General features: G+C 43.2%; 1 protein-coding gene across 1 annotated transcript in view; it reads left to right on the top strand.

The window, feature by feature from the left end:
* The window catches only part of RPAP2 (RNA polymerase II associated protein 2), a 138,828-nt gene that overhangs the window by 88,033 nt on the left and 23,131 nt on the right, over positions 1-27,664 (top strand). The window contains exon 13 of the mRNA XM_058439575.1: positions 20,453-20,511. Coding sequence (XP_058295558.1) covers positions 20,453-20,507 — 55 coding nt within the window. The 3' untranslated portion in view covers positions 20,508-20,511. The remainder of the gene's footprint in view (positions 1-20,452; positions 20,512-27,664) is intronic.

The raw sequence follows: 27,664 nt of genomic DNA, 5'->3' as shown, positions 1-27,664 counted from the left end.
TCAGGCCTTTAGTTCTAGCACTTTGGAGGCAGAGGCAGGAGGACTGCTTGAGCCCAGAAGTTCAAGACCAGCCTGGGCAACAAAGTGAGACCCTGTCTCCACAAAAAGTAAAAATAAAAATAAATTGAAGATGGCCGAATAGGAACAGCTCCAGTCTACAGCTCCCAGCAGGGTGGACACAGAAGATGGGTGATTTCTGCATTTCTAACTAAAGTACCTGGTTCATCTCACTGGGACTGTTTGGACAGTGGGTGCAGCCCACAGAGGGTGAGCTGAAGCAAGGTGGGACATCGCCTCACCTGGGAAGCACCAAGGGGCTGGGGGATTTCCCTTTCCTAGCCAAAGGAAGCCGTGAGTGACTATACCTGGAGGAGGGGTACACTCCTGCCCAAATACTGCTCTTTTCCCACAGTCTTCGCAACTGGCAGACCACGAGATCCCCTCCCATGCCTGGTTCAGTGGGTCCCACGCCCACAGAGCCTTGCTTACTGCTAGCACCAGCAGTCTCAGATCAACCTGGGACGCTGGAGCTTGGTGGGGTAGAGGTGTCCGCCATTGCTGAGGCTTGAGTAGGTGGTTCTATGTTCACAGTGTAAACAAAGCAGCAGGGAAGCTCAAACTGGGCGGAGCCACCACAGCTCAGCAAGGCCTACTATCTCTCTAGATTCCACCTCGAGGGGCAGGGCATATCTGAACAAAAGGCAGCAGACAGCTTCTCCAGACTTAAACATCCCTGCATGACAGCTCTGAAGAGAGCAGTGGTTCTCCCAGCACCATGTTCAAGCTCCGATAATAGACAGACTGCCTCCTCAAGTGGGTCCCTGACCCCCCTGTAGCCTGACTGGGAGATATCTCCCAATAGGGGCCGAAAGACACCTCATAGAGGTAGATGCCCCACTGGGACGAAGCTTCCACAGGAAGGATCAGGCAGCAATATTTGCTGTTCTGCAGCCTCCACTGGTGATACCCAGGCAAACAGGGTCTGGAGTGGACCTCCAGCAAACTCCAACAGACCTACAGCTAAGGGGCCTGTCTATTAGAAGGAAAACTAACAGAAAGGAATAGCATCAACATCAAAAAAAAGGACATCCACACCAAAACCCCATCCGTAGGACACCAACGTCAAAGACCAAAGGTAGGTAAAACCACAAAGATGGGGAGAAACCAGAGCAGAAAGGCTGAAAATTCCAAAAACCAGAACGCCTCTTCTCCTCCAAAGGAACACAACTCCTTGCCAGCAAGGGAACAAAACTGGACAGAGAATGAGTTTGACGAGTTGACAGAAGTAGGCTTCCGAAGGTGGGTAGTAACAAACTTCTCCGAGCTGAAGGAGCATGTTCTAATGCATCGCAAAGAAGCTAAAAATCCTGAAAAAAGGTTAGACAAATGGCCAACTAGAATAACCAGTGTAGAGAAGAGCTTAAATGACCTGATGGAGCTGAAAACCACAATATGGGAACTTCGTGAAGCATACACAAGCTTCAATAGCCAATTCGATCAAGCGGAAGAAAGCATATCAGTGATTGAAGATCAAATTAATGAAATAAAGCGAAAGGACAAGATTAGAGAAAAAAGAGTGAAAAGAAATGAACAAAGCCTCCAAGAAATATGGGACTATGTGAAAAGACCAAATCTATGTTTGATTGGTGTACCTGAAAGTGACAGGAAGAACAGAACCAAGTTTGAAAACACTCTTCAGGATATTATCCAGGAGAGCTTCCCCAACCTAGCAAGGCAGGCCAACATTCAAATTCAGGAAATACACAGAACACCACAAAAATACTCCTCGAGAAGAGCAACCCCAAGACATATAATCGTCAGATTCACCAAGGTTGAAATGAAGGAAAAAATGTTAAGGGCAGCCAGAAAGAAAGGTCAGGTTACCCACAAAGGGAAGCCCATCAGATTAACAGCGGACCTCTAGGCAGAAACCCTACAAAGCCAGAAGAGAATGGGGGCCAATATTCAACATTCTTAAAGAAAAGAATTTTCAACCCAGAATTTCATATCCAGCCAAACTAAGCTTCATAAGTGAAGGAGAAATAAAATCCTTTACAGACAAGCAACTGCTGAGAGATTTTGTCACCACCAGGCCTGCCTTACAGCAGCTCCTGAAGTAAGCATTAAAAATGGACAGAAACAACCAGTACCAGCCACTGCAAAAACATGCCAAATGGTAAAGACCATCAACACTATGAAGAAACTGCATGAATTAATGGATGAAATAACCAGCTAGCATCATAATGACAGGATCGAATTCACACATAACAATATTAACCTTAAATGTAAATGGGCTAAATGCCCCAATTAAAAGACACAGACTGGCAAATTGAATAAAGAGTCAAGACCCATCAGTGTGCTATATTCAGAAGACCCATCTCATGTGCAAAGACACACATAGGCTCAGAATAAAAGGATGTAGGAAGATCTACCAAGCAAATGGAAAGCAGAAAAAAGCAGGGGTTGCAATCCTAGTCTCTGATAAAACAGACTTTAAACCAACAAAGATCAAAAGAGACAAAGAAGGTCATTACATAATGGTGAAGGGATCAATTCAACAAGAAGAGCTAACTATCCTAAATATATATGCACCCAGATTCATAAAGCAAGTTCTTAGAGACCTACAAAGAGATTTAGACTTCCACACAATATTAGTGGGGGACTTTAACACCCCACTGTCAACATTAGACAGATCAACGAGACAGAAAATTAACAAAGATATCCAGGACTTGAACTCAGCTCTGGACCAAGCAGACCTAATAGACATCGACAGAACTCTCCACCCCAAATCAACAGAATATACATTCTTGTCAGCACCACATCACACTTATTCCAAAATTGACCACATAATTGGAAGTAAAGCACTCCTCAGCAAATGCAAAAGAAGAGAAATCACAACAAACTGTCTCAGACCACAATGCAATCAAATTAGAACTCAGGATCAAGAATCTCACTCAACCGCACAACTACATGGAAGCTGAACAACCTGCTCCTGAATGACTACTGGGTAAATAACGAAATGAAGGCAGAAATAAAGATGTTCTTTGAAACCAATGAGAACAAAGACACAATGTACCAGAATCTCTGGGACATGTTCAAAGCAGTATGTAGAGGGAAATTTATAGCACTAAATGGCCACACGTGAAAGCAGGAGAGATCTAAAATCAACACCCTAACATCACAATGAAAAGAACTAGAGAAGCAAGACCAAACAAATTCAAAAGCTAGCAGAAGGCAAGAAATAACTAAGATCAGAGCAGAACTGAAGGAGATAGAGACTCAACAAACCCTTCAAAAAATCAGTGAATCCAGGAGCTGGTTTTTTGAAAAGATCAACAAAATTGATAGACCGTTAGCAAGACTAATAAAGAAGAAAAGAGAGAAGAGTCAAATAGATGCAATAAAAAATGATAAAGGGGATATCACCACTGATCCCACAGAAATACAAACTACCATCAGAGAATACTATAAACACCTCTACACAAATAAACTAGAAAATCTAGAAGAAATGGATAAATTCCTCGACACATACACCCTCCCAAGACTAAACCAGGAAGAAGTTGAATCTCTGAAGAAACCAATAACAGGTTCTGAAATTGAGCCAATAATTAATAGGCTACCAACCAAAAAAAGTCCAGGACCAGACGATTCACAGCGGAATTCTACGAAAGGTACAAAGAGGTGCTGGTACCATTCCTTCTGAAACTATTCCAATCAATAGAAAAAAAGGGAATCCTCCCTAACTCATTTTATGAGGCTAACATCATCCTGATACCAAAGCCTGGCAGAGACACAACAGAAAAAGAGAATTTTAGGCCAATATCCCTGATGAACATCGATGCGAAAATCCTCAATAAAATACTGGCAAACCAAATCCAGCAGCACATCAAAAAGCTTATCCACCACAATCAAGTTGGCTTCTTCCCTGGGATGCAAGGCTGGTTCAACATATGCAAATCAATAAACATAATCCATCACATAAACAGAACCAATGACAAAAACCACATGATTATCTCAATAGATACAAAAACCTTCAACAAAATTCAACAGCCTTTCATGCTAAAAACCCTCAATAAACTAGGTATTGATGGAACGTATCTCAACATAATAAGAGGTATTTATGACAAACCCACAGCCAGCAGCATACTGAATGGGGAAAAGCTGGAAGCATTTCCTTTGAAGACCGGCACAAGACAAGGATGCCCTCTCTCACCACTCCTATTCAACATAGTATTGGAAGTTCTGGCCAGGGCAATCAGGCAAGAGAAAGCAATCAGGCAAGAGAAAGCAATGAAGCATATTCAAATAGGAAGAGAGGAAGTCAAATTGTCTCTGTTTGCAGATGACATGACTGTATATTTAGAAAACCCCATCATCTCATCCCAAAATCTCCTTAAGCTGATAAGCAGCTTCAGCAAAGTCTCAGGATACAAAATCAATGTGCAAAAATCACAAGCATTCCTATACACCAATAATAGACAAAGAGCCAAATCATGAGTGAACTCCCATTTACAACTGCTACTAAGAAAATAAAATACAAAGCACTGCCCAAGGAAATAAGAGAGGATACAAACAAATGGAAAAACATTCCATGCTCATGGATAGGAAGAATCAATATCATGACAATGGCCTTGCTGCCCAAACTAATTTATAGATTCAATGCTATCCCCATCAAGCTACCACTAACTTTCTTCACAGAATTGGAAAAAACTACTTTAAGATTCATATGGAACCAAAAAAGAGCCCACATAGCCAAGACAATCCTGGGCAAGAAGAACAAAGCTGGAGGCATCACGCTACCTGACTTCAAACTTTACTACAATCCTACAGTAACCAAAACAGCATGGCACTGGTACGAAAACAGATATGTAGACGAATGGAACAGAATGGAGGCCTCAGAAATAACACCACACGTCTACCACCATCTGATCTTTGACGAACCTGACACACACAAGCAATGGGGAAAAGATTCCCTATTTAATAAATGGTGTTGGGAAAACTGGCTAGCCATATGTAGAAAACTGAAACTGGACCCTTTCCTTACACCTTATACAAAAATCAACTCAAGATGGAACAAAGACTTAAATGTAAGACCTAGGACCATAAAAATCCTAGAAGAAAACCTGGGCAATACCATTCAGGACATAGGCATGGGCAAAGGCTTCATGTCTAAAACACCAAAAGCAATGGCAACAAAAGCCAAAATTGACAAATGGGTTCTAATTAAACTAAAGAGCTTCTGCACAGCAAAATAAACTATCATCAGAGTGAACAGGCAACCTACAGAATGGGAGAAAATTTTTGCAATATATCCATCTGACAAAGGGCTAATATCCAGAATCTACAAAGAACTGAAACAAATTTACAAGAAAAAAGCAAACAACCCCATCAAAAAATGGGCAAAGGATATGAACAGACACTTCTCAAAAGAAGACATTTATGCAGCTAACAGACATATGAAAAAATGCTCATCATCACTAGTCATTAGAGAAATGAAAATCAAAACCACAATGAGATACCATCTCACACCAGTTAGAATGGCGATCATTCTACAGGAAACAGTAGATGCTGGAGAGGTTGTGGAAAAATGGGAACACTTTTACACTGTTGTTAGGAGTGCAAATTAGTTCAACCATTGTGGAAGTCAGTGTGGCGATTCCTCAAGGATCTAGAACTGGAAATACCATTTGACCCAGCAATCCCATTATTGGGCATATAACCAAAGGATTATAAATCATTCTACAATAAAGACACATGCACATGTATGTTTATTGCTGCACTATTCACAATAGCAAAGATTTGAAACCAACCCAAATGCCTGTCAATGATAGACTGGATTAAGAAAATGTGGCACATACATACCATGGAATACTATGCAGCCATAAAAAAGGATGAGTTCATGTCCTTTGCAGGGACATGGATAAAGCTGGAAACCATCATTCTCGGCAAACCTATCACAAGATCAGAAAACCAAACAACACATGTTCTCACTCGTAAGTGGGAGTTGAATAATGAGAACACATGGACACAGGGAGGGTAACATCACACACCAGGGCCTGTGGGGGGTGGGGGGACTATGGGAGGGATAACATTAGGAGAAATACCTAATGTAGGTGACAGGTTGGTGGGTGCAGCAAACCACCATGGCATGTGTATACCTATGTAACAAAACTGCATGTTCTGCACATGTAACCCAGAACTTAAAGTATAATAAAAAATAATAATTATTAAATTTTAAAAAACTAGCCAGGCATGGTGCTGCACACCTATCGTCCCAGCTACTTGAGAGGCTACATTGGGAGGATTGCCTGAGCTTGGGAGGTTGAGGCTGCAGTTAGCTGTGACTGTGCCAGCGCACTCCAGCCTGGGCAACAGAGCAAGACCCTGTCTCAAAAAAAGAAAAAGAAAAATTCAGAGAGATTAAAGAAGGTATCAAGAAATGTAGACACAATCCATGTTCATGAATTGGAAGATCAAATGTTGTTAAGATAGCAGTTCTCCCCAAATTAATCTACAATGCAATCCCTATCAAAATCACAGCAGGTTTTTTGGAAAATTGACAAGCCAATCTTAAAATCTGTATGAAAACTTAAAGGATTCAGAATAGCCAAAATAATTCTGAAAGTGAAGAAATAATTCTGATCCAGAACTTACTACAAAGCTACATTAACCAAGACAGTGTGGTACTGATATAAAGATAGGCATACAGATCAGTGGAACAGAATCCAGAAATAAACCTTCACATTTATGATCAATTAAGTTTTGACAAAAATCCCAATGAAATTATGGAGAAAAGATGGACTTTTCAACAAATAGTGCTAGGATATTCGGATATCAAATGCAGAAGAAATTAATTTAGATTCTTACCTCCTACCATATGCAAAAATAAACTCAAAATTGATCACACACCTACATGTGAGAGCTAAAACTATAAAATATGTAGAAGAAAACATGGGAGAAAACCTAGATGACCTTGGTTTAGGAAGAACTCTTAAGACACTAACGGCACAATTCATAAAAGAAAATATTAATAAATTGGACTTCATTAAAATATAAAATTTTGTTTCAAACAACTATTAAGAAAATCAGTTGGCCCAGGGAGGTGGTTCACATCTGAAATCCCTGCACTTTTGGAAGCCAAGGAGGGTGGACCACTTGAGCTCAGGAGTTTGAGACCAGCCTGGACAACAGAGCAAAATGCCATCTCCACAAAAAATACAAAAATTAACCAGGCATGGTGGCATGCTCCTGTAGTCCTGGCTACTCAGAAGGCTGAGGCGGGAGGATCTCTTGACCCTGGGAGGCAGAGGTTGCAGTGAGCCGAGATCACACCACTGCACTCCAGCCTGGGTGACAGAGTGAGACCTTGTCTCAAAAAAAAGAAAAAATTAATTGAAAAATCACAGACTGGGAGAAAATATTTTCAAATCATAATAAGTATCTGATAGAGGACTTGTATCTAGACTATGTAAAGAATTCTTAAAACTCAGAAATAAGGCAGACAACTTAAAAATGGACAAAACGTTTGAATAGATATTTCAGCAAACAAGATATACAAATTGCTTAGCATATGAAGAGATGTGTACTATCACTAGTCACTAGGAAAATACAAGTTAAAACCAAAATTAGATACCATTTTAGACCCACTAAAATGACTGTAATAAAAAAGACAGACAAAGATAAGCGTTGGTGATGATGTGGAGAAACTGGAGCCCTAATGCATTGCTGGCGGGAATGTAAGATGGTGCAGCCACTTTGGAAAACAGTTTGGCAGTTTCTTAAAAAGATAAACATAAGTTTACCATATGATCCAGCAATTCCATGAGAAGTGGAAATGTGTTCACATCAAGACTCGTAGGCAAATGTTCATAGCATTATCATTCATATTAGTCAAAAAGTGGAAACCAAATGACCATCAACTACTGGACTTTTTTTTTTTTTTAAGAGATGAGGCTGGAGCGGGGGGTGGAGCCCAGATGGCCAAATAGGAACAGCTCCGGTCTACAGCTCCCAGCATGAGCGACGCAGAAGACGGGTGATTTCTGCATTTCCATCTGAGGTACCAGGTTCATCTCACTAGGGAGTGCCAGACAGTGGGCGCAGGACAGTGGGTGCAGCGCACCGTGCACGAGCCGAAGCAGGGCGAGGCATTGCCTCCCTCGGGAAGCAAAAGGGGTCAGGGAGTTCCCTTTCCTAGTCAAAGAAAGGTGTGACAGACGGCACCTGGAAAATCGGGTCACTCCAACCCTAATACTGCGCTTTTCCAATAGGCTTAAAAAGTGGCACACCAGAAGATTATATCCCACACCTGGCTCGGAGGGTCCTACGCCCACAGAGTCTCGCTGATTGCTAGCACAGCAGTCTGAGATCAAACTGCAAGGCGGCAGCGAGGCTGGGGGAGGGGTGCCCACCATTGCCCAGGCTTGCTTAGGTAAACAAAGCAGCCAGGAAGCTCGAACTGGGTGGAGCCCACCACAGCTCAAGGAGGCCTGCCTGCCTCTGTAGGCTTCACCTCTGGGGGCAGGGCACAGACAAACAAAAAGACAGCAGTAACCTCTGCAGACTTAAATGTCCCTGTCTGACAGCTTTGAAGAGTGTAGTGGTTCTCCCAGCACGCAGCTGGAGATCTGAGAATGGCTAGACTGCCTCCTCAAGTGGGTCCCTGACCCCCGAGCAGCCTAACTGGGAGGCAAAGATGGGCTGATTGCTTGAGTCCAGGAGTTTGAGACCAACTTGGGCAACATAGCAAAACCCTGTCTCCACCAAAAATAAAATAAATTAGCCAGGCATGGTGGTGTATGCCTGGAGTCCCAGCTACTCAGGAGTCAGAGGTGGGAGGATCACTTGAGCCCAGGAGGCAGAGGTTGTAGGGAGCCAAGACTGCACCACTGCACTCCAGCCTGGGTGACAGAGCAAGACATTGTCTCAAAAATTAAAAATTAAAAAATGAGGGAAGCTGCTGTATCTCCACTTCTTCCCTCTCTGTCCCAGAGATATCTCTTCAGTTATCTCACATGCCCTACAGGTCTAGAGACCTCAGGTGAGGAGCCAGTAGCTCAGTATAGAAACTAAGGATCCAAGTGGACAACTGCCACCAAGTCACTACAGGGCCAGCTGCTTTGGGAGGGTGCTGCATCTGCCTCCCACACACTCCTGCCAAGTTTATATTAGTTTGGGAGGACTGAAGCAGAATTCAGTTCAAAGTACTGTGCTGGATTTTGGTTTCTAAATATTTTCCAATAAAAAAGAACCCAGGCTTCTTGGGAAAAAGGCTAGGTTCTAAGGCTAGAGCCAAGAAAATGCAAGATAAGCCTGGAGCATCTTGTAGTACCAGAAACTAAGCAAGTGCTCAAAAACAAAAGGATAGAAGCATGTCAGACAGACCCAGGAGCCAATCTGAAAGAGCTCCCTGGCTGGGCACAGTGGCTCACGCCTGTAATCCCAGCACTTTGGGAGACTGAGGTGGGAGGATCACTTGAGCCCAGGAGTTTGAGACCAGCCTGGACAACATAGGGAGATCCCATCTCTACAAAAAAGTAAACAATTAGCCGGACATGGTGGCACACGCCTGTAGTCCCAGCCACTCAGGAGGGTGAGGATCATTTGAGCCCGGGCGGTCAAGGCTTCAGTGAGCCATGATTGTGGCACTGCACTCTAGCCTAGGCAATAGAGTGAGACTGTCTCAAAAAATAAATAAAATTTTAAAATAACTGAAGAATATAACTGGATTGTTTGTAACACAAAGGATAAGTGCTTAAGATGATGGAAACCCTATTTATCCTGATGTGATTATTACACATTGCATGCCTGTACCAAAATACTTCATTTAACCCATAAATATATACATCTACTATGTACCCACAAAAATTAAAAAATGTTTACAGGAGTGAACCACCGCACCTGGCCAGTGGAGTCTTTTTAAGGTATTATTTGGCATCTTCTGCTTATAGTCATGTCCAAAAACCAGTTGATCTTCCTACTCATTAGGGGACAAGATCAATTCTCTAAAAAATTAACCTAGCCCAAGGTAAGTGGTACTATTCTGAAATTTGAAAATCTTTAGTAGCCTCACATTATAAACCCTTCGTAGAAAAAGAAAAGTAAGCATTTCTAGAAGCGCATTTTTGTTGGAGTGAGGGTGGGGCAAGGAGCAGGGGTGACTTTCATCTGAAATGTACCTAGACAGGCCAGAGTCTGAGTTGGGACTGGCTCCTGGGACTTTGCCATCCAGGCCAAGAAGCATGCTCCAGTGTGCATGCACTCTCATCAAAGCCCTAGTCAGGAATCCCAGCCACTCCTCTCCTGTGCAGCACAAGCTGAAGGATAAGGTATGGGGCAGTGACTGCGTGGGGCTGCCTGTGTGGTTCCTGATAAAGAAATGCCTTGATGAAATTTATTGTTCCCCAATAAAGCTCATTTTCTGTGAGAATTCATGTGTCCTTTTCCAAATTAAACTAGCAAAATATGAACTTTTGTGAAATGTCCACAGCCAGTCAGTTTTCTACTCTCTAAATGTTCAGGCCTTTGCCTGTCCTTCCCTCAGCAAAAATACTGTGTTTTGGAAAACATTACCAATAAAGGAGCTGGGAGGTGGAATTGGATCAAAATACCTTTAGATGAAAGCAGCAGCACAAGCCATTCCCTTTAAATGAGCTGGCCTCACCTGTGGGGCCTATGAAGAAAAGCCTGCTTCGAGGTGACAGTTTTCATTTTGCTTCCCAGCACCTCTGCAGTCATAACCAAAGTGAAGGACAATATTGCATGACTTCAGAAGAAAGCCATCCAGCCACCTTGCAACATGTTGAGGAAATTCTGGACTCCCTTGGGGCTTGCAAAACTCCCTATGTCTTGCAGACCAAAAGCAAGTTCTCAGTCACCTAGCTCTAGTTTGCATAATTAAAGAAAGTGGAAGCTGGTTCTTTTCTGGGTGACCCTTCACCCAGCCAAGCTCATAAGGACTTGTGACAAAAATAAGATAGCAATAAAATGAAGTTTTAACAACAGTGAAAACTTATATCATTTAGATGAGCAGGAAAAGCCAGTCCCCTGGATGCCCACCTGACCCTACATTACTGGGGTCATACAGCCAAGGCAGTGTCCACTTCAGGTACTGTAATGTTTTGAAGTTGATACACATATAATTTAATGTAATTTCATGTCATAATTTATAAGACTTTTCAGAGAAACAATTTAGTAATATCTTCTGTAATACCCATCTTCATTTTTTAAATGCAAAAGCATAGCCTATGATCTGTCGCCTTGCTCACTCCCACATCCTTACCTTTTATCCTTCTCACATCATCCCATTAACACATTATCCATCTTTGGGGGGAAAAAATAAAGACACTAAATTTTAGACAGAGTCACTTTCACTATGGCCGCAATGGGAGAAAAGACAGTCCACCTTCAAAGTCAACCAGAATGACTCTAACCTCTCTTCTCTGGGCTGGGCATCCAGATAACATTTTCTTCGTACAAAGAGTCTTGCTACTAGGAAAAAAGAGTTTGAAAATCACTAGTCTAACTAAATATCTCACTTTTAAAAAAGCACAAACTAAGACTCAATGAGGTTTATCTTCCACAAGATCAGCCAGTTTTAGCAGAGCAGTTGCTAAAACCCAGGTCTCAAACTCCTTGTCTATAGCTCATCTAACTAAGCAGCAAAAAGCCCAATGAGGTCTGGAGAGAGAGAGGGAGCTAAAACAGGACTCAATCAAAACCCACTTGGGATTAGGGAGGCCACCCTCTGTGAGTGAGTTAAACTGAGATTCCCTCCCCTTCACCCTGGCTTCCTTTGCAGAACAAGGGTCACCGCCAGAGGGAGAGCTGAGTTTACGGAGGGGATCCTGGTTGGAGTCAGAGTACACCTTGGTTTGGTTTTGTGGGGTTTTTTGAGACAGGGTCTCGCTGTCACCCAGGCTGGAGCACAGTGGCAGTCATAGCTCACTATAGCCTCAGACTCCTGGCCTCAAGCAATCCTCCCACCTCAACCTCCAGAGTATCTGGGACTATAGACACGCACCACCATACCCAGCTAATTTTTTTTTTTAACTTTATATTTTGTAGAGACAGGGTCTCACTATGTTACCCAGGTCTCAATCACTATGTTACTCCTTGCCTCAAGCAATCCTCTCACCTTGGCCTCCCAAATTGCTGAGCTTACAGGTGTCAACCACTGTGGCCAGCCACGCATTGGTTTTAAGGTCCAGAATTTTTTTGTTTGGAGCCTTCACACTTAGTTTTAGGTTGAGAGACCGTGAACCCACCAAGCAGCCCTTTAGAGGCTGGAAAAAGAGTTTGGAAAAAGAACTCTGTTGCTTTAGGAATTTCTCTCGGAAATCCTCTAGGGCAGAGAAGGAAAATTTACCAAATGGGAGAGTGTATTAGTCTATTATTACATTGCTATAAGGAAATACCCCAGACTGGGTAATTTATAAAGGAAAGAGTTTTAATTGACTCACAGTTCCACATGGCTGGGAAAGCCTCAGGAAACTTACAATCATAGCAGAAGGCAAAGGGGAAGAAAGGCACCTTCTTCACAGGGGGGCAGGAAGGAGAAGTGCAGAGCAAAGTGGGGCAAAGCCCCTATAAAGCCATCAGATCTCGTGAGAACTCACTATCACGAGAATAGCATGGGAGAACCACCCCATGATCCAATCACCTCCCACGAGGTCCCTCCCCCAACATGTGGGGATCACAATTTGGATTACAATTCAAGATGAGATTTGGGTGGAGACACACAGCCAGACCATTATCAAGAGAAAACTATTACTGAAGACCTTTCTAACTCTCTTCCGTAAAGATCAATTCAATAAAACCAGCAAACACACATACTTTGCTTTACTTGTGATTAATGCCTTGACTTTTTTGTGGAAAGTAACAACACCCCAAGAAAGACAGCTACTCATGTTGGCAATAAAGGTAAAAGTATCTATGGAATAAGGACCATTTTTAGAAAGACTAAAATACTTTCCCTACTACTAAGTTCTAGTCCCTTTTGTAGAATTCTTAGGACTTTCTACATACACAATCATGTCATCAGCAAATAAAGATTATTGTACTTGTTCTTTGCCAACCCATATGTCTTGCCTTACTGCCCTGGTTAGGACCTTCAGAACAATACTGGATATAAGTGGTGAAAGCACATATCCTCCCCTTGTTCCTAATTTTAGAGGGAAAGTACTCAGTCTTTCGCCATTAAGTACAATGTCAGCTGTAAGTTTTCCTAGAGACCCTTCCTCAGCTTGAAGATGTTCCCTGGTATTCCTAGTTGGCTAAAAGGTTTTTGTCATTTTAAATCATAAATGGGTGTTGAATTTTGCCAAAGGCTTTTAATGCATCTATAGAGATGACCCAAGTTTTTTTTCCTCCTTATTTCTGCTAAAGTTGTATAATTATACTCATTGGTATTTTAAGTGTTAAATTAACCTTGTGTTCCTGGATAAGACCCACTGATCATGATGCATTTTCCTCTTTGTAAATTGCTGTATTCATTTTATTTTCTTCAGGATTTTGCCTATGTTTGAAGGACATTGGTTTGTAATTTTTCTTGTCACATCTTTGTCTGGTTTTGAAATCAAAGTAATACTGGCCTAATGAGTTGGAAAGTGTACTGCCCAATTCTATTTTCTGAAACTTCTGCATGGATGAAGGATTCTATTATTTATTCCTTAGATGTTTGATACAATTCACCAGTGACATCATCTCAGCCTGTGAATTTCCCTTATGAGACAATTTGTAATTATGACTTTAAATACTTTCATTAAAATATGTATATTTAGGAATGTTTTTTCTTGTGTCATTGTTGGAAACATGTTTCTTCCAATGAATTCTTCCATTTCATCTATGTTTTCAAATGTATTTGCATACTCATTCGCAATATCCTCTTACTATCCCCTTAATTAATGTAGAATCTTAGTAGTGTTTTCTCTCTTTTTTTTTTTTAAGAGACAGCGTCTCACTGTATTGCCCAAGCTGGAGTGTGGTGACTATTCACAGGCACAATCCCACCGCTGATCAGCACAGGAGTTTTTACCTGCTTCATTTCCAGCCTGGGACAGTTCACCCCTCCTTAGGCAACTTGGTGTTCCCATGCTCCCAGGAGGTCACCATACTGATGCCAAACAGTGCAGACACCTGACTGGCATGCATATTACAGCCAAGAACTCCTGGGCTAAGCAGTGCTCCCACCTCAGCCTCCTGAATAGCTGGGACTATAGGCGTGCACCACTGCATCTGGCAGTGTTATCTCTTTTTCTACATACTGGTAATTTGAGTCTTCTTTTCTCTTCATCAGTCTCAAAAGAAAAGAGCCGGGTGTGGTGGCTCACACCTGTAATCCCAGCACTTTGGGAAGCCAAGACAGGTGGATCACTTGAGGCTGAGTTCAAGACCAGCCTGGCCAACATGGTGAAACCCCATCTCTACTAAAAATACAAAAATTAGCCGGGCATGGTGGCGGGTGCCTGTGATCCCAGCTACTCAGGAGGCTAAGGCAGGATAATTGCTTGAACCTGGGAGGCAGAGATTGCAGTGAGCCAAGATCATGCCACTGCACTCCAGCCTGGGCAACACAGTCTGTCTCAAAAAAAAAAAAAAAAAAAAAAGACTTTATTTTGCCTTCATTTTTGAAGGATATTTTCACTTGTTTTCAAATTGTCCTGGTTTTTTTCCTTTTGGCACTTCAAAGATACCATTCCATTGTCTTCTGGCTTGCATAGCTTTAGACAATGAGTATGCAGTAATTCTTATCTTGGTTTCTCTGTATATATTGTATCTTTTTTTCCTCTGGCTGCTTTAAAAATTTTTCTCTTTATCAGTTGTTTTTCAGCAAATTGATTATATGCTTTGGTGTGTGTAGGTTTATCCTGCATGGGGTTCATTGAGTTTCTTGAATTTTTGCATTAGCATTCTCATCAAATGTAGAAAATTTTTCAGCATCACATCTTGGTATTATTTCTTTTCTTTTTCTTTTTTTGAGACAGGGTTTCACTCTGTTGCCCAGGCTAGAGTGCAGTAGCATGATATTGGCTTACTGCAACATCTGCCTCCTGAGTTCAGGTGATCCTCCCACTTCAGCTTCCCAAGTAGCTGAGACTACAGGTGCGTGCCACCATGCCTGAGTAATTTTTTGTAGTTTTTGGAGAGGTGGGGTCTTTCTATGTTGCCCAGGTTGGTCTTGAACTCCTGGGCTCCAGTGAGTCACCTACCTCAGCCTCCCAAAGTGCTGGGATTACAGGCATGAGCCACCGTGCCCAGCCAGTATTATTTCTTAGCATTCAGAAAATGAGGCCAGGCACGGTGGCTCACAACTGTAATCCTACCACTTTGCGGGGCCGAGGCGGGCAGATCACGAGGTCAAGAGTTCTAGACCAGCCTGGCCAGCATAGTGAAATGCCATCTCTGCTAAAAATACAAAAGTTAGGCATGGTGGTGGGCACCTGTAATCCCAGCTACTTGGGAGGCTGAGGCAGGATAATTGCTTGAACCTGGGAGGCAGAGGTTGCAGTGAGCCAAGATCACACCACTGCACTCCAGCCTAGGTGACAGAGTGAGACTCCATCTCAAAAAAAAAAAAAAAAAACTTAATGAGACCCCAGTGCAGATTTCTGGAGCACTTCTGCATAACACCCCCTTATCTGAATTTTTTCCCAACTTTCAGCTGCCTCAGCCTCCCTGAACTACTCCAATATCTCTGTCTCTCTCTCTGCCTCTCTCTCTCTCTTCAACTCAGTGAGAGGATTGTGCTCTGCTTAGGTTCTCTCTCCTTGCTCCATGGTCTGGAATGTGCCTCCAAATAGAAACCTAGGTGATAATAAAGCTCACTTCATTTGTTTCTCCTGTCTCAAGAATCACAATCCTGTGCTACCTCTAATTCAATATCAGAAAACAGCTGTTTCATACATCTTGTCCTGTTTCTTCCTGTTTACATTGACAGGATAAATATTGTCCGTAATACTTCATCATAGATTAAAGCCAAAGGTCATTTATGCTTTTTAAAAAAGTATTTACTTTGGGAGGCTGAGGTGGGTGGATCACTTGAGGTCAGGCGTTCAAGACCAGCCTGGCCAACATGGTAAAACCTCAACTCTACTAAAAATAGAAAAATTAGCTGGGCATGGTGGCTTGTGCCTGTTGTCCCAGCTATTCAGGAGGCTGAGGCACAAGAATTGCTTGAACCCAGGAGGCAGAGGTTACAATGAGCCAAAATCACCCCACTGCACTCCAGCCTGGGTGACAGGACGAGATTCCATCTCAAAAAAAAAAAAAAAAAAAATATTACCAACAAATTTTGGAAGGTAGTATGGAGCAAACATATGTGTTCTGTCTACCACATTTAAATGGAATTCTACTTCAATTTTTTTTTTTTTTGAGACAGGGTCTTACTCTGTCACCAAATTGGAGTGCAGTGATGCAATCACAGCTCACTACAGCCTCAACTTCCCAGGGCTCAAGCCATCCTCCCAGCTCAGCCTACTGAGTAGCTGGGACTACAGGTGTGCACCACCAGGCCTGGCTAATTTTTTGTATTTCTTTTAGAGATAGGGTCTCACTTTGTTGCCCAGGCTGGTCTTGAACTCCTGGGCTCAAGTGATCCCCCCACCTCAGCCTCCCAAAGTGCTGAGATTACAGACATGAGCCACTGCACCCAGCCTACGTCAATTTTTAAAATTATAAACATAAGACATAATAGTTTTCAAATTAGTAATTATTCCAAAACAGAGGAATAAGATTATTTTCACCAGGCATGGTGACACACACCTGTAATCCCAGCACTTTGGGAGGCTGAGGCAGGTGGATCACCTGAGGTCAGGAGTTCACAACCAGCCTGACTTACGTGGTGAAACTCCATCTCTACTAAATACCAAAAATTAGCTGGGCATGGTGGTGCATGCCTGTAATCCGAGCTACTTGGGAGGCTGAGACAGAAGAATCGCTTGTACCTGGGAGGCAGAGGTTGCAGTGAGCCGAGATTGCACCATTGTACTCCAGCCTGGGCAACAAGAGTGAAACTCCGTCTCATAAAAAAAAAAAAAAAAAAAAAAAAATTGTTCTCAACTTTTTGCCAAGGTGTCTGTGGTCATCTTGATAAGGATTGGCTTGAGCCGTAAGTCAGTTCCACATCCAGTTGTTTTCTTTACTTACTTTCAACAGGATCTTTTGATAAAAGAACTATGCCAGGTTTGTTGTGCCTTCTCTCCAAGCCCTATGCTTGTCATTAGTTTAACTTAAGCTGACTATTCAAGCATCCTTACAGTAGTATGACTTCTATATGTTTTTGCTCTAAGTACAACTTTAAGTAATACCTCTGTAATTTTGGTCTCTGCTCTACCTTTATTAACAAAATTAATCCATATGCTACACATACTCTGGAAAATGTCCATTGATTTACCAGAGAAGTAACCATAAATTTTTTAACTTTGATGGCCTTTGCCACTATCGGACAAAGCATCACAAGAAACAATATCCTTAGGGACCATTCACAACCCAATAAAGTCCAATTTTCAGATATTCAGCACTATATTTCCTATTTGAACTCCTCTTTTTCAGCTACTGTACCAAATCAGCACTCCTGCTGATTATATTGTCCTAGCTCATAAAGATTCATGGTATATATTCATTGTGTAACCCTATTAAGTATTTACACTTACATTATTCTCTATTGCACTACTGACAATATTATTCTTCATCATTAATTTCACTCTTTGATGAACTACTTTTGAATCATGAGAAATAATGCAACACAATAGTAACGACAAAAATGTAGATTTTGCCTGGGTGCAGTGGCTCGCATGTGTAATCCCAGCACTTTGGGAGGCTGAGGGAGGAGGATTGCTTGAGTCCAGGAGTTTGAGACCAGCCTAGGCAACATAGCAAGAGCCCATCTCCACCAAAAAAAAAAAAAAAATTATTTTTAATTAGCCAGCCAGCTGGGTGCAGTAGCTCACGCCTATAATCCCAGCACTTTTGGGAGGCCGAGGCGGGTGGATCACCTGAGGTTAGCAGTTTGAGACCAGCCTGCCCAACATGATGAAACCCCGTCTCTACTAAAAATACAAAAAATTAGCCAGGCATGGTGGTAGGCGCCTGTAATCCCAGTTACTCGGGAGGCTGGGGCAGGACAATTGCTTGAACCCAGGAGGCGGAGGTTGCAGTGAGCTGAGATCGTGCCATTGCACTCCAGCCTGGGCCACAAGAGCAAGACTCTGCCTCAGAAAAAAAAAAAAAAAAAATAGCCAGGCATGGTGGCTTGTGCCTGTGGTCCCAGCTATTCAGGACACTGAAGTGAGAGGATGACTTGAGCCTGGGAGGTTGAGGCTGCAGTGAACTGTGATCATATCACTGCACACTCACCTGGGTCACAAATAGAGACCCTGTCTCAAAAAAAAATAGATTTTTATGACTAAGATTTTAACACTAATAATGTGAAACATATTCAAAATAAACTATAATAACTGAAATTAGCTATGATGAACTAGCCAATACAGTCCTTGCAGTAAATGTCATGGAACAATTATTAATAAAATAATAAAATTTCTATGATAGTGGTAATCTTTTTCTTTTTAACTTTTTTTAATGAGACAGAGTCTTGCTGTGTCGCCCAGGCTGGAGTACAGTGGCATAATCTCGGCTCACTGTAACCTCTGCCTCCTGGGTTCAAGCAATTCTCCTGCCACAGCCTCCCGAGTACTTGGGACTACAGGCATGCGCCACCATCCCTAGCTAATTTTTCTATCTTAGTAGAGACAAGGTTTCACCATGTTGGCCAGGCTGGTCTCGTACTCCTGATCTCAAGTGATCCGCCCGACTTGGCCTCCCAAAGTGCTGGGATTACAGGCGTGAGCCACCGCGCCCAGCCAGAAAATCTTAATCTTATTATTTATTTATTTTTTTATTTTATTTATTTATTTATTTTTTTTTTTTTTGAGACAGAGTCTTGCTCTGTCACCCAGGCTGGAGACCAGTGGCACAATCTCGGCTCACTGCAAGCTCCACCTCCCGGGTTCACGCCATTCTCCTGCCTCAGCCTCTCCGAGTAGCTGGGACTACAGGCACCCGCCACCACGCCTGGCTAATTTTTTGTATTTTTAGTAGAGACAGGGTTTCACTGTGGTCTCAATCTCCTGACCTCGTGACCCGCCCGCCTCGGCCTCCCAAAGTGCTGAGATTACAAGTGTGAGCCACCGCGCCTGGCTATTTATTTATTTTTGAGACAGACTCTTGCTCTGTCGCCCAGGCTGGAGTGCAGTGGCATGATCTCAGCTCACTGCAACCTCTGCCTCCTGGGTTCAAGCAATTCTCCTGCCTCAGCCTCCCGAGTAGCTGGGATTACAGGTGCGCACCAACACACCCGGCTAATTTTTGTATTTTTAGTAGAGATGGGGTTTCACCATGTTGGCCAGGCTGGTCTCAAACTTCTGACCTCAGGTGATCCACCTGCCTCAGCCTCCCAAAGTTCTGGGATTACAGGTGTGAGCCACCACACCCAGCCCTTAATCTTAGATTTTAAATAGTTAAGTGTATATGAACAAAACTGTTTTATCGGTCTTTAGTCTGAAACTATCAAACCAGTTGCAAACTCCTTAACAGACCACCAGAGTTTTGTGGACAACCTTTGAGAAACCATATTCCAGGATAGGCATTCGTATCTCTAATCAGTCGTAGTAATTACTGATTTTCAAGGCTCCACACATAGAAGGCATTTAATAACCATTTAATAAATGATTAGTCAATATTTATTGGTTTTGTTCATATGTTAAGCACTATTCTAAACTCTGAGGATATAGCAGTGAAAAGACATTGTTTCTATCTGGAGGTACTTCCTCTCTAGTGGTGAAAAGCACACAATACAAGGAAATACAAGTTAAAAAATATTAGTGATATAAAGTTCTATGGTTGAATGTCCCCTCCAAAACTCATGTTAAGGCCCAGTGCAGTGGCTTACGCCTGTAATCCCAGCACTTTGAGAGGCCAAGGTGGGTGGATCACTTGAGCTCAGGCATTCGAGACCAGCCTGGCCACCATGGTGAAACCCCTATCTCTACTAAAAATACAAAATTAGCTGGGCATGATGGCACACGCCTGTAGTCCCAGCTACTCAGGAGGCTGAGGCAGGAGAATCACTTGAACCCAGGAGGTGGAGGTTGTAGTGAGCCAAGATTGAGCCACTGCAATCCAGTCTGAGTGACAGAGCAAGACTGTGTCAAAAAAAAAAAAAAACACAAAAAAAAAACAAAAAACAAAAAAACAAGCAAAACCAAAACTCATGTTGAAACTTATGATGGTATTAAGAGGTGAGACCTTTAAGAAATGATGACATTATGAGGGCTCTGCCCTCATGAATGGATTAATGCCATTATCACAAAAGAGTTTATCATGGGAGCTGGCCCCCTTTTTCTCTCTGTCTCAAACACTGGTTTGCCCTTCCACCTTCTACCATGGAATAATATAGCATGAAGGCCCTCATCAGATGCCAGCACCTTGTTACTGGATTTCCCAGGCTCTAGAATGGTAAGAAATAAATTTCTTTTTTTATAAATCATAGTCTGTGGTATTCTGTTATAGCAACACAAAACAGACTAAGACATAAAAGGAAATAGTATAGTGATATAAGATGTGACTTCAAGAGGGCCAGAGCTACTTCAGATGGGTGCTCAAGGAAAACCTTCTGATGAGGTGACATTTGAGAGCAGAGAAAAAAGTGATGAGGAGTAGGCAAACATTGAGGAGCTGAGACCATTTCAGGTAGAAGGTCGGTACATGCAAAAGCCCTAAGGCAATAGCAATGGTTTGGCCTTTTGGAAGAACTGAAAGAAAGCTGAGGTACCTGAAGCAGAATGAGCAAAAGGAATGATGGAATGAGAAGAGGCTGGGAATACAGGCAAGTGCTAGATTAGCAGAAACTTGTGGGCTGTGGCGAGGACTTTGAGAAGCTACTAGAAGACTGTAAGCAGGGGAGTGACCGGAGCTAATTTACCTTCATAAAAGACCACTGGATAGTGCATGGAGTATGCAGGGGTTGGAGACAGGCAGAGTGAGGGTAGAGAGACCAGCTACAAGGGTTTTTAATAATCCAAGCAAGAGATGTCTAGAGTGGAAGCAGTGAAGATGGAGAGAAGTGGATAGATTTTGGAAGTATTTTTTCATATAGAACAGGTAAGGCTTGCCATGCATTGACTGAATTAATCAAAGAGTCCATTAATGAATCATTACTAAAATGGGGTGATCCAGAGGAGAAAGGTCAGTGTGTGCTGTGGAAGTTAAGGAATGCTTTCTAGGGGAGGCAGAATGAGAGCTGAGCTTGAGAGATGAGCTAATTATAGCTGAAGAAAAGTGAAACAGTAGGGATCTGATCTTAAACAAAATCAATGAGGTGGAAATGACCTTCCATGTGTTTGGGGGATCTTGAGGAACCTGCCTGCTAGCTTGGTGTGGGTATTGGTTGTTGAGGAACAAGCAGGATGATAGGATAAGGTGAGATGGGAAGAGCCTGGATGTAGTAGATCTGGAAAGCCTAGATGAGTGAACCTTGTACCTACCCTCTACTTAATCCCCAGAGAGGTTTACCATAGGCTTCCTATCAAGCTGACTGGCATTAAGCCCTTTCTCCAAGTTTTATTCCTTGACCCAGCCATTCACTTTATTGCCTCAGGAGAGGTTCAGTGTGATCACTGACCTGCTCAATGTCAGGGTGACTGGTGAGTCAGTGGGCTTGGAACTGGAACAGGTCCTTGTCACATTTACCAACCCTGGCAGATATGGCAACACCTAACAGTCTATAAATGCCTCAGATAACAAGTAAAGTATCCCATAAACTCTAAGCTATGGAGGCATCAGTCTGTCTCTGCCAAAGGTGGTGAGTTTTTTCCAGCATCAGGTGGGAAGCACCTCCAGGGCTGCCTGTTCAACCACCCACCCCCAAAGCAGCAGCAGCAGCTGCTCCTCCTCCTTCTCCTCCTCCTCCTCCTCCTTCCCCCCCCCCCACCCCTCACCCAGCAGGCTGGCAGCCCAGCCTTTCCTGTCTCCACCAAGGAAGGTGTGTGTCCCACAACTCCACGAAAGGGCCCCTGTTACACCTGGAGAGGAGGCTTGGATTTTAAAATGCCAGACTCTCTAAGAGACCCCATTGAGGTGGTCAAGCTTACATTTCCAGGCCCTGTCACCTCTGTGACTATAACAGATACTACCCTGCCATGTGGTTCCAGCTCAACTGTGAGCTCTACAAAGGCAAGGATGATGCTGTCTCATACCTGCTTGTCCCCAGCAGCTGACACAGTGAGTGTTTAGAATGCATTCACTAAACAAATGATTGACCATGATGTGGACTTAGGGATGGGACACAAAAACTGCTCAATGCCTATGCAGCTCCTCTGGAGGTCTGCTCACCACCTCCATGGAATAACAGCTGCCTTTTCTCAGTTGTGCATTACAGTAGTAAGCACATTTCCCACAGCAGTTCATTTAATATTCACAACATCCACCTTTTATGGGGAGCATTCTTATCTGCATTTTACTGATGAAGAAAATGAAGGTAAGATGAGTTAGGGTCACACTGCTATGAAGAAGCAGAGCCAGGACTCCCACCCAAGGCTGACTGACCCCAAAGCCCTCATCCTTTCAGATTGTAGGCCTAGAGTGCTTCTGTGAGCAAAGTCGCTGGAGTCTTCCACCTGCCACTGGGATGGCAATACAGCAACACTTTAGCTCCCCCTCCCACCTTGGCAGGAAGCGGTTTATCAGATTAACAACCCACCTGCTCCCACAGCAGTGACCAGTGCTCTAAGGAAACAGAATTGGGCTGGGCTCAGCCTTCTGTGGGGGCCAAGGACACAGGGATGCCCCCAGGCCTTGGAACTGGGTTGCTACCTTGTGCTTTTCCCCTTCCCAGCGGGAGATCCTAATGTATCCTTCGACATCAACATCAGTATGAAGTAATAGGAACTACACAGAATTTGGAGACAGACAGACATGGGTTTGAGTCTTGACAGGCTTTGTGCCCTTGGACAAGCAGCATAGCCTCTCAATTCTCAGTTTCTTCAGCCAAAGAATGGTTTCATGACATCATGGGAGTTATCTTCAGTATTAAATGAGATGCCATGTTTAAGGAGCTCACTCCACAACTGGCACCTAACAGTGTTTTTAAACAAGAGTTTTCCTTTCCTCTCAACTGGATAGGGCAACCATTATTGGTCCCACTTGTCAGATGCACAAACAGGTGCCAATAGGTTGAGTGGCCTACAGCTAGAAGAAGCGTGCCATCCCTTAACTCACAAGCCAAGGCTCTTTCTGCTGCCTTTTATCTGGCTCCTCAAAAGCAAAAACAGTTTGTTCTCCCCAAAACTGCTGATTTTGCCTTGAATAGGTAGCGGTCTGGGTCCTCTTCCTTTTCTCCTTGCTCCCTTTCCCTATATTCTTATTTTACCAGTCTCTTTGCTCACAAATCAGACTTATCATCATAAAGCAATAGAAAGGGCCATGGGCAGAATGGGAGGTAAATACGGTCCTCTCCACAAGGAAGACAAGCCCTCTCTATTGGTGCACAGTCATGACTCACCCCAGGCCTTTTATGAGGGCCAGATGCTGAGCATGTCTGAATTGCTTCAAATTGCTTCTTCTTCAGTGTGTGCTGGTGGTGGGGAGGGGAACAACTAACATCTATATATATTTATACATTTACCAGGAAATGTGTTTAAATTGTTTTCCAATCAGGTTTTACCACAAGCCGGGAGTTCCACACCTAATGAGTAGGCCAAACCCAGCCCATTGTCAACAAAGAAAAGTACATCTCAAACATAAAAGATTTCAAATCAAAATGGATATTAGAAGAGCATGATTCTTGGCATTGTTGAGCAGCCGGAGTTGTCTCCAGCAGCTAACAGTGTGAGTAGTAGTTGTTTTGAGGCTAACTTCATCTTGGATACCTTAGGGGTAAGGCAATGAAGGCTTCCAAGGAAGGAAAGCATCTCTTTATGGCCTGAAACTGCTATACATTCAGACCTTTGGAAATCCCTGGTATGGCTGCTGACCACTGATAGCCCATCCCTGAGTTTGCCCACAAGGCAGCAGCCCTGCCTCAACCTGTCTGTTGCTCTGGGGCCACAGCTTGGGTCTTCTCTAAGACAACTTGAACCTAGAGATCTATATGGACCCCTCACATCCAGATGTTATTTGTTACTTTCTTTTTTTCTTTTTCTTTTTTTTTTGAGACATGGTCTTTCTTTGTCACCCAGGCTGGGGTCCAGTAGCACAATCATAGCTCACTGCAACCTTGAACTTCTGGGCTCAAGCAACCTCCTGCCTCAGCCTCCCAAGTAGCTGAGACTACAGACATGCACCACCATGCCCAGCTGATTTTTAAATTTTCTGTAGATAGGGTTTCACCATGTTGCCCAGGCTGGTCTCGAACTCCTCATCTCAAGAGATCCTGCCGCCTTGGCCTCCCAAAGTTCTGAGATTACAGGCATGAGCCACTGTGCCCAGCCCAGACATTACATTTTGTAGTCTTCAGTCAGTGTCCAAAATATAAGCCTTTGCATTTGTTCTTTCTCACATTCTCATCACCGCACTGCTCTGTGTCCTCTCCCAAACAACAGCTGCTCCCTTTCCCTTTCCCTGCAAGGCTTTCATCTATGCACACTGGATCCTCATTCCATGGCAAATCAATCCTCTTCGTCCTTCATCTTCTCACAGAATGCTCTCTCCTCATCTTGCCCTCCCTAAGGCCTGGTCATCCCCCAGTCACAGGTGTGACTATCAGCTATCTTCAGTGATGGCTTTTTATTCTGCTGCACCTGTGTATCTACCTGGGTCAGCAGATTAGGCCCGCAGGTAAGGTCAGTGTTCTCACACTCCTGTGCTCCTCTAGACCATTACTCTCCTCCCTCAGGAAACTGCCTTGGGGATCACACCATCTGGCTACACCAGCTTCCCTGTATTTTATGTCTCCTGCCATATTCCTGCAGTCCAGTCTGCAGTGGGAGGACCCTCCCAGGCCATGCCTTACCCTCCTTATATTGAGTGACCCTCATCTCCCTTCCATATCCATCACCCACTGCCACAGCCACACTATCTGGTTTTTAATCCCTCTGAGATCGCTAGTCCCTTGATCCCTCCTCCTTCTCCCAGCCTATCATCCCCCAAACAGCATTCTCTCCCTTCCAACACAGCTTAAACTATTCTCTCATCCACACCCTCCATGCCTGGTACTGATATTCTGCTGCCCCCCAACCCCCTGTACCATGTCCCGTTTGCCTTCTCCTTTCTCTACTGGTAGCTAAGAAGAGCTACAGAAGAAAATCACGTGCCTCTACCACCCCACAAATGTGCCTACACAGAGACTGCTGACTACCAACCCTAATATGTCTATTACCACCACCTTAGGATCTTGATTTGGAATAAAAATATTTCCCAGCATCCCTTAGAGCAAAACATGGCCACATCACTCAGCTCTGGTCAGTAAGATGTGAGTAAAATTATTATGTGGCAGCTTCTGAGAAATTTCTTTAAAATACACCCAGAATGTACCCTTCATCTCATCTTCCTCTCCTCCATCCTTCCTGGAACATGGATATGATGGCTGGAATTTATCCTGGACCATAAGTATAAGGGTCACACCTGACGGATGGCAGAATGGAAAGCTAGAAGCAGTCTGGGTTCCGCAGAACTGTAGAACCTGGATTGCCTACAGTAGGCTTTCTTTTACATGAGAAAGAAAGAAATGTCATTCTGTTTAATCTCCACTGTTTTTAGGTCACTGTTACTCACAGCTCCTCACAATGGAACTGACTTCTACTAACACAATGCCCTACACACACAGTCAATTCTTCTGCTTTTCCTTAGTCTGCTTCCTTTCCTGACCCACTCAGGCTCTAGGGCAAGACAGTGTCTCACAGTTTTCAACACACTCAACTGCCACCCCTTCCCTAATCTCACCAAGTGATCTTCCAGTCTTTAGTTAGGTGGCTAGATACAAGATAAACATTTTAAAATTCATAACCTTTCTCTATTCCAGCAGCAAGCACTAGCAAAGGAAACGGGGAAAGTATTGCATTTAGGCAGCCAAAATTTAGAGATCTATTTAATACAAAGACACTGAAACCTAAATGAAGAACATGTATTAGAAGATATAAAACAAAATCTGGGTAATAGAAAGCTATGGCATTTTCTTGGAGAAGACCTACTAGGTTAAAAAAATGTCAGTTTGGGCCAGGCATGGTGACTCATGCCTGTAATCCCAGCACCTTGGAAGGCTGAGGCAGGCAGATAGGTTGAGTCCAGGAGTTCAAGACTAGCCTGGGCAACATGGTGAAACCTCATCTCTATGAAAAGTACAAAAATTAGCTGGGTGTGTGGTGGCATGCACCTGTAGTCCCAGCAACTCAGGAGGCTGAGGTGAGAGGATCACTTGAGCCTGGGAGGTTGAGCTGTGATCACGCCACTGCACTCTAATCTGGGCACCAGAGTGAGACCATGTCTCAAAAAAAAAAAAAAAAGTCAGTTTCCTCAAAATGTGCGTGTGTGTGTGTGTGTGTGTGTGTGTGTGTGTGATTAGTTCCAATTAGAATCCCAACAATGTTTTTAATAGAATTTTATGAAGATCCCTGAAAAGAATAAATGACTGAAAATACTAAGAAAATTATAAAAAAAGAACAGTAAAGGGGACTTGCCTTACCAGAACATATTATAAAGTCAAACGGAAATAGAGAAATAGATCAGTAAAATAAAATACAAAATCCACAATCAGTAGAAGTATTTATGAAAAGTTACCATGATGCATGTGAAAGTCTAATTTGGTAGGAAAGAAAGTTTACTTTTTTTATGGTGTACAATGTGATCTTTTGATATCTGTATACATTGTGAGATGGCAAAATCAAGCTAATTAACATACCCATTACTTCACATACTTAACATTTGTTTTTGTAATAAGAATATTAAAATATACACTCTTAGTAATTTTCAAGAATACAGGCCATGGCTGGGTGCAGTGGCTCACACCTGTAATCCCAGCACTTTGGGAGGCCGAGTCAGGAGGATTGCTTGAGTCAAGGAGTAAGAGACCAGCCTGGGCAACTCAGCAAGACCATGTCTCTAGTTAAAATAAAATTTAAATTTAAAAAAGATGCTATGGCTGGGTGCGGTGGCTCACGCCTGTAATCCCAGCACTTTGGGAGGCTGAGGAGGGTGGATCACCTGAGGTCAGGAGTTCAAGATCAGCCTGACCAATATGGTGAAACTCTGTCTCTACTAAAAATACAAAAATTAGCTGGGCATGGTGGCAGGCATCTGTAGTCCCAGCTACTCCGGAGGCTGAGACAGGAGAATTGCTTGAACCTGGGAGGCAGAGGTTGCAGTGAGCTGAGATTGTGCCATTGCACTCCAGCCTGGGTGACAAAGCGAGACTCCATTTCAAAAAAATAAATAAATAAATAAATAAGACACTTATCATTCAGAAAATAAGGAAAAAAAAGAATACAGGCCAGGCTTAGTGGCTTATGCCTGTAATCCCAATACTTTGAGAAGCAGAGGTGAGAGGGTCACTTGAGCCCAAGAGTTTGAGACCAGCCTAGGCAATATAGTGAGACTTTGTCTCTACTAAAAATGAAAAGAAATAGCCAGGCGTGGTGGCACATACCTGTGGTCCTAGCTACTCGGGAGGCTGAGGTGG

This window comes from Hylobates moloch, unplaced genomic scaffold, assembly GCF_009828535.3.
Source record: "Hylobates moloch isolate HMO894 unplaced genomic scaffold, HMol_V3 SCAFFOLD_5, whole genome shotgun sequence".
NCBI lineage: Eukaryota > Metazoa > Chordata > Mammalia > Primates > Hylobatidae > Hylobates > Hylobates moloch.
The sequence above is the reverse complement of the archived record's forward strand: the minus strand, read 5'-3'. Positions and strand labels throughout refer to the sequence as shown.